Raw genomic sequence first — 8,169 nt, forward strand, 5'->3', positions numbered from 1 at the left:
GTTGCTTATCTTCAGTAGGGAATGTTTTGAGGTTTTCAATTACAGTTCTACTATTGAGTCCCATCTTCAAATAAACAAATACTTCCTGATTTCATATTTCCTCGGAGAAAGCCCGTTTTTAATTCCGTGAAGGCCCCATCTTTCTCAGTTTTAAGCCATTACAATGTAATTATCATACACAATAAACCAAAAAGAGAACGTCAAGAGCCCAGGCGTCGGTCCCTCCTGAGATCCACCACCACAACGCTGACGTTGTCAGTGCTGTGCCTGGCGAGCGCCAGCTTCGTCAACAACATCGAAGCATCCGCGCATGCCTTGTCCGAAACCTTTCCATCCACCACCACCTCTCCACTATCACCACTCCCCGACGCCGAGCAAGGGGATGCACAGTTTTTTGCACGAAGGCACATACTCACCACCCCACAAGCCATCTCATTAGATACAACGTCCCAAAGCCCGTCACTCGCAAGTATCAGGCAGTCGTCCTCCGCCTTCCGATCTGTCATCGTCACCTCCGGCTCACAACTCACATAGGGTTTCAAGTAGTTATCACCTGTGAAATAACAAGAGTAGATACACATGAAGCTGTACATTCCAACCAGGAATTCTTTTTTTCCTTTTTTTTTAATATTACAAGTCAGTTCCTTTTACCTATGGCTCTGGACATGGCAAGTACACCGAGAACACGCGCGCCGTCCCAGTATATGACCCGACCACCCGCAGCTTGGATCCGGTCGAGCTCGTCCGGGCGATCCGGCTATTTAACAAACCCATAAAACCAAATGAGATTACAGAAGTCAAAAGAGATTGAAAAAAGTAGTTCATTTCGCGGCTCCGACCTTGTGATCTGACGAGAGGGGGACGGGCTTGCCATTGCGACACAAGACGGCCCTAGAATCACCGCAGTTGGCAACAATTATCTTTTCAGGAGTCACAATTGAGACAACAGCGGTGGATCCTACCGCATCACACATTGGCGTTTGAAGCTCGCACCTGCAATTCGCACCAACAACGTTTGAATCCCCAGCAACTGCCTCTTTGTCCATGCGCCTGAAGCTTAGCTCCATTGCACTTTCCCACTCTTTCGGTGACATGTGTCCTTTAGTCTCCACCTCCTCCTTCACCAGCTCATGCAACCGCTCTTTACACCTCGCCGCGACCTGTGAAAGAACGCCCTTTCACTTTTCAGTCTATTGAGGGATAAAAAAGTTTCAAAACTCTAAAAAAAAGCTAATAATTCAATGAAGTAGTGGAACTACAGAAACGTACATGAGAGCAGCCGTGGCCGTCGTAAACGCCAAAATAGTGGTATTCTGTGCCGGTTTCGCGGTCTGCGCGACACAAAGAAGGATGGATAGCCACCAGATCCTCCATATCTCTACGCCGCCCACATACTGATGCGACGCCGTATCTGGGGTTAAACTCTGGATCGTCCACCCGTGATGAGGATGAAACCGTAGGCAACAAAGAGACGCCTAGAACAGAGATTTTTGAACTACTGGACTTTCTATTTTCCGTCTTGACCAGAACCTCTTCTTCCTCTGAGGCATTGTTCGCTACAGCGTTGTCACATTCGCGGGACAATGAAGCCTCTTGTTTCTTCCGTTTTTGTTGGGAATCTTCCGGTTCCGGCAGAGGCAATCCAGAAACGAATTTGAGCCGTCTGATCTCCATTCTCCGTCGCCTCGCCGCTCTTGAGGTCGGCTCACGAGGTGCTGAAGCGTCGTTCTCACTCATCATTCCGCAGCATATCTCCGTCATTAGAAGAGTACAACAAATCCTCCTTTATTTGACTGCAATCCGGTTTTATGAAATGCTTATATGAATTTGAATTCAACCCAGTACCAGTAGTTATGAAAACGAAACAGATGAAGAAAAACAGAACCAATAAATTAAAATAAAGAATAGGGCGGAGGAGCATTCATATATCTTCATCAATGGCTGTCCGGTCAGGTATTGTGTGTTGGTGACGCAGTTGCTTGGTCTGCCTAAAACATAAAATCAAAGCCTCTTTAAGCCGTTGGATCTAACATCGTAAACCACGTATCCGCTGGAACTAGCACCACGTGTTATTTTATTAGGCGACGTGTTCCAATAGGCGTTCAACACATCATTGACAGGAGTTTCCTTTCCTGACACGCGTGGTTCGTCGAATTTTTAAACCGCTGTGTTTTTTTTTTTTCAAAGTTGGTGAGTGGTCTACATCTTTGAAGGGTGAAATTGGAAATTCAGTTATCTCATAGAGAGAAGTCCCAACTTTTTTCCTCAGATCATGGGTATTGTGGCCCAATCAAATTAGACTACGTATTGTTTCTCTGGTGGGATCCACACTGTTTATGTCGTTGACGTGTAATTAGAACATATGGTATGTTTCAGCATTTTAGGACGAGTGTCCAAATCAACTGTCCTCCCCTCCCGCCATTCGTTGTTTTCCGCCAGACACGTTTCATACTTTCATGTATAGGAATTTTTTTAATTATTTTATTAACTCACTAGGCACTATAAATTTATAAATGAATTATTAAACACTAAGATGAATAGGACTATTTACACTCCACGACTTATTAAGCTACCCCAATTTCTCATAAAAAAAACCCACCCTCAAAACACCCCAAAGTCATTTTTCAAGCCCAACTATGTTTTTCCATCCCTGAAACCCTAAATACTCAATTTGGTGAGCAAGTGTCGTCGACGACATACTCCGTCCGGTATTCTTAATCACCACCATTGTCGAAGATCCATCACCACCGTTACTGAAGATCTTGCAACTGCATCGCCACCATCACTATAGAAATATGCTGCTTTGACCCTTGCAAGGGAAAGTTCAGGTAAAATCTCATCGTCCTAGGTTGTTGTTCGTCTTTTGGTACGCCACAATTGTTTCGACACCTCTCATTTCTCTTTAGGTAGCTAGCAGTTCTTCTTTTATTACAAGCCGCGCAAGGTCCATAACTCGTCCCCACAAATCAACCCAGATGCCTTGGCCTTATTGATATTCTCCCAAACAAACAATATCAAGCACTGTAAATTTATAAATGAATTATTAGACACTGATGTGAGATTTCGAACCACTAAAATTATAGCGATCCCAAACTCAAATAATACTCACAAGCGCACAAATCAATAACAGCATAGATTGGCAAAACGAGTGTCGTATCCATAAGGACTGAGTATTAGTTTAACTTAATTCCAATGTTCACTAAAAAAGAATTACCGACTAACGAGATCAAAAATTTTGTGAACACGAAGTTTTAAAAATTAAGAGTAATGTTAAAATAAAAAAATTTCCAATTATGTCGCAAGCAACAAATCAAAAGTTGAATGAAAAATCAATGTGGTAAAAGTACTAGGGGTTCGATTTCACTATCTCGATTATATTCAATTATCTTGGTTGTTAACTACCAATTCAGTCATACTTGTTGAAGATCAGGTCCCCTAATTCATGTAATAGTCATGACGTCTAACTTACTACGTTTATCCTTACTTTGCAACTAGCTATGACGTCTAGATTAGTTTAACAAACAAGGATGCATTCGAATCAATGGTAACCTTTAACATGATCACATAAATCCTAGCATATGGCGTCTATGTCTAGGCAGTTATGGTGTTGAATTGCAAGAAACTAATATCAAATTGAGCATGACGTCTACTACAATTTGCATCAAAGTAATCAAATCCTAATGGTGATCAATCATCAAGATTCAAATATCATTCAAGTATAGCAATTAACACTCAACAAAGCATGAATGAATTAACAATCAAACCAAAATCCTTGAGCATAATAGAGTGGCTACATCATTCCCCTAGTAGGAGGATTAGTTCCTCATGCTAGATTCAAACAAACAAAGCAAAGAAATCGATTCCATAAGGGTTAAGAAAAGCCAACACAATTGCAGAAAAATTGATGAAAGATCCCCTCCTCCTCTCCAAGAGATGAATCTCTCCCCCACCTCCTAAGGTTTCCTTCAATAATAATGAAGCACGTAAACCTCAAAGGAAACTCCTAAAACAAGTCAAACTTCTAATTCCCGGATTTTATTTTGTCGAGCAGCTATTGAACGCCTGTTGAGCTTCTGTTGAACGCTAGCTGTTGGTCAATATTGTGACATCTATGCTTGAGCGTGGATTGAGCAACTGTTGAGCGTAAGAAGCTGAAAAAGCACAAAAAAATATAATTTATGCAAAATCCGATCACAAAACGTCAATTCAGCCTAAAAACATAAACAAAAAGGTGTATAATAATATGCACATTAGACACTAAGATAGATGTGACATAACTCTGTTCAATTCAAATGATTAAATTTGTCCGATCCAAATTAAATCAAGTTTGGACATAAGTTATATGTTGGAAATTTGGGTTCAAACATAAAAATTTTGTTTGGTTTAAAACCGAGTCCGGATTTAAAAACAAAAATCTTGTTCGGTTTACTTGTACGAAGCCTGACATGGATTAGATTACTATTCGGTTTACTTGTATGGATTTAAACCAATTCAAATTTGATCAATAAAGTAAATCCAAAATTAATCATGTTAGATTTCAAACGTGTAAATATTTCGTAAATACGTGATATTATCTCATCTATAACAAATTTATTTTTTCATCCCTACGCTAAGGTCCGAGGAGAACTCTTGCAAAAAGCCAAAAACAAAAAAGCAAAAAAAGTGTAGGAACAAGTGCCTAATCACCGCAACCAAAATGACGAAACGGTAGTTTAGGCTTACTATCCAAATTTTAATAAATATCTTCAATTAACTTTTATGGTAGGCCACCAACATAATCGACAAGGTAGATTGTACTCATACGTGGCCTAAGACAATTAGCCAACGTGTGACATTCGACAGAGGTGAAGTGGGGACCGACACATGAATCTCAAAGCTTTATATAAGAATTGGCTTTACACGTGGAAAATGTCGCTGGCTAGCAATAGTACAAAGTTCTATCATATGACTCATGACTGATGCGATGAAAGTGACACAAGGAACAGCTGTCGTGCCACGTAATTAATGCCCGAAAAAAGGTATTTTACGTTGAAGTTTGTGTTCAACCCATGGTTTACGCTTTCGGCCGTTTGTTTTGGTTTTGAATTTAGGCGATGCTTCGTCTGTCTGTTCGGAATTCGAGGAAAACCCAGAGAAGCAACCAAAAGACAATTTTACGAACCAAGCCGCAGGAAAATCGGTGATCTGAAGCTAGCCTTGACACGTGGGGGCTGATGTTTTCTCTCATCATGGAAGGGGGTAAGGACTTGGAGAAGTGCAAAGTTGACGGTATTAATGGATACGTGGGCGGAGAAGGGGTGTCTCTAGGGGCTGTTTGAGACTGACTGAATTTCCTTTTCTAAACTCTTTTTTCATCGGATTTATGAGTGAAAATTTATAAACAATAATTTGTTGGTAGGAGCCAACCAACCTGTAAAAAAAAAGAGTCAGTCGAAAAGTCTTTGACATCGGGGATGTTGGCCAATGAATCTCCATTGATTAAGTCAGTATTGTGAGGATAGACAGAGTACAAAAGACAAAGATAATAGAGTGATCAGATTATCATAAACGTTGTGCTGAGTGTTGTGTAGAGTGCTTTGGGGAGTGTTGTGTAGAGTGAATATGGTCGAGCTAGTGTTAAGGGCGTCGCATTGCAATGAACATGACTGAGGGAGTGTTAGGGGCGTCATGCATAGTGAATATGGTCGAGAGTGTTAAGAGTGACGTACGCCTCGTCTCAATAGAAGTCGACGAAAAGACTAAACTAACATCAAAACCATATATTCATTCACAAGAATTACTAGCAACATTTAAGACAAAAACAAATAAAGTCGTTAACGGAATTTCAAAAAAAAAAAAGAACGTGGAAACTAAAAATTAAACCCTAATCTACTACCCAACAACTCCAGGCATCAAGTATTCGGGATTCATCATATGCTATATCGTAGGATACTGATCACTCTTATCGAACTCACCTGAAAGTGAGAATAAAGGAAAAGGGTTAGAAAAAAACTCAATATGAGTAGGTATTAGAAAAGAGTTTGGATAACTATGACACATATCTCAAAGTGAATAAATATCAACACGAGAATATTCTAATACGTAGATTAAATCTACTGAAAAATGAGGTAAAACTAACGAATAACAATCATAACACCGCACAACAACAAACTAACAATACATATATGAGTATACATATATAATGCTATAATAAATTACCATAAATATGTGCACATAACAGTTCGGAAACAGTTATCAAAATATGTGACACCTCAGTGCACCATAGTGTCAAAAGAAGAAGGGTCACGAAGGATCTATCGACTATCAATATCCTTCGTGGAACAAAGTGTTGGTTTGAATTGGAAGGGATTGAAATTTGATCCTCTTTTTGTTGAACTTGCTGTAACCCATTGTAAAATTTTGGAAACCTAGTTTCGATACGATGAAATATTTTAGTAGATAGTGGCAGAGAAAGAAGGAATCAAGCTTTCATTCATTATGGCAAGTTGAACAGTACAGACTAAAAAGTATGCTTAAATATTTTATCAAAAATATATAGATACAAGTCGGAAAAAGAAGATGACTAATTGTCCTTGTTTGAACTAAAAAATATTTTGAAAAATGGGGAAGTCTATTCATCAACGGTCAAAAGGAATAAGAGATAAAACGTTGTCGTTGAGTAAAAACATCGACGAAGAAGACATTTGAAGACTGCAGCGAAACGATGTCGTGTGAATTGGAGCATATATACAATTGAGAATAAACGATTTCATTTCTTTCTAACAGTTTATATTCAAATGGTGCAGAATTTCATATATATATAATTTTTTTTTTTTCAATGCTCATTTTAATTTTTATTTAAAATAAAAAATTAATTCATTGAACTCGTAAATCCGATCAAAACATATTTATAATATTCTTTTAAAAATTTGTAGTGTCTGTAGAGCCACTACACCCATGCCACTCAGGCGAGAAAAGAGGACACATTGTCTGAACAGCGAAACCAGAGGCGATGAGAGCAACTGCAGTAGTGACAATTTGTTGAGGAATAGATGGAGAAAAAGGGGAATTTGTTTGGGCATGGGTGAACAAATGGGTACAACAGTGACATTTTATTGGCTTATTTTTGCTGGGTCAAGTGGGGTGACATGAAACTTGCTTTGTCCATATGTTGACTTCTTTTTATCATATTTGGGACCCTTCTCAACTATCACACTCATAATTACACAAAAATCTATGCTGAGTCCCACCTCTATTACATTAAAATGCAAGTCAACACATTTTATTGTCCCAACCATATCATCAAAATACCCAAATACATCAATAAAACATATACTTCGATGCATTTTGTTGACTCCAACAAAACCACATCATTGTGGTTGCTCTGAGTCATGGAGGTGCTGTGGAATATAAGGAGGTCGACGACTTTGTATACAAGAAGTCTACAAGGTTTAATTTCCAACTCAGAACAGCATTTTGGCCACGTATGTCTTGACTAATTTACCAGGTCGAATTCGACGAACATGAAAGCAGTATTCAAGTATTCAACCACCTTAATTGACAATGTTTTGGTTCGGTACTTTGTAAGGAATTTGGCACAAATTCGGATTTATCAACATCACACGTAACTAGCTAGCTAGCTAGCTGTGATGCATGCACGCACGCTTGGAGAGATAGATATGTGTCTATTCAATTGGATTTCCCATTAATTATGAGTACTGCTTTTCTTATATTAATTAGGTTATGAATTGACCATTGAGTTTGGTACATTACTTTACAGCTGAGAAACCATAATTATAAACGAGTCATTCATTAAAGATTGTCCGAAATCAAGGTCAGAGATTCTATTTTATGTGTACAAGGCAGGGTAACCACTATCTTATATTCTTATTTGATGATTAGGTTATGGTATTTAACTACCAGGCAGACCCAAATAGCATATCACAACTATTATATCAATTATAATTAAGCATATATCCCATCACATGTCCTTCTCAAACAATCAATGATAAAATTTTATTGGGTCAATAAAAATGTATGAGATTTTATGTTTTGTTGATGTTGCAGTATTGTAAGACGTGTTTTATTGATGTTACTGTATTGAGAGACATGTTTTATTGATGTGACTGTATTGAGATTTTGTGTTTTGAAGTAGTTTTGTTATGGACATGGAGACATGAAATATTATTG

The 8,169-nt window shown here is 38.6% G+C and overlaps 1 protein-coding gene across 1 annotated transcript; it reads right to left on the reverse strand.

The window, feature by feature from the left end:
* Window positions 1-65: 65 nt before the first annotated feature.
* LOC120015752 (probable protein phosphatase 2C 24) lies at window positions 66-1,987 on the reverse strand. Its single transcript, XM_038868303.1, has 4 exons — window positions 1,270-1,987; window positions 840-1,160; window positions 652-757; window positions 66-553 (listed from the first exon to the last, which is right to left on the reverse strand). The coding sequence occupies exons 1-4, from the start codon at window positions 1,759-1,761 to the stop codon at window positions 201-203; spliced, it is 1,272 nt and encodes a 423-aa protein (XP_038724231.1). The 5' UTR covers window positions 1,762-1,987; the 3' UTR covers window positions 66-200.
* Window positions 1,988-8,169: the final 6,182 nt, after the last annotated feature.

This window comes from Tripterygium wilfordii, chromosome 2, assembly GCF_013401445.1.
Source record: "Tripterygium wilfordii isolate XIE 37 chromosome 2, ASM1340144v1, whole genome shotgun sequence".
NCBI lineage: Eukaryota > Viridiplantae > Streptophyta > Magnoliopsida > Celastrales > Celastraceae > Tripterygium > Tripterygium wilfordii.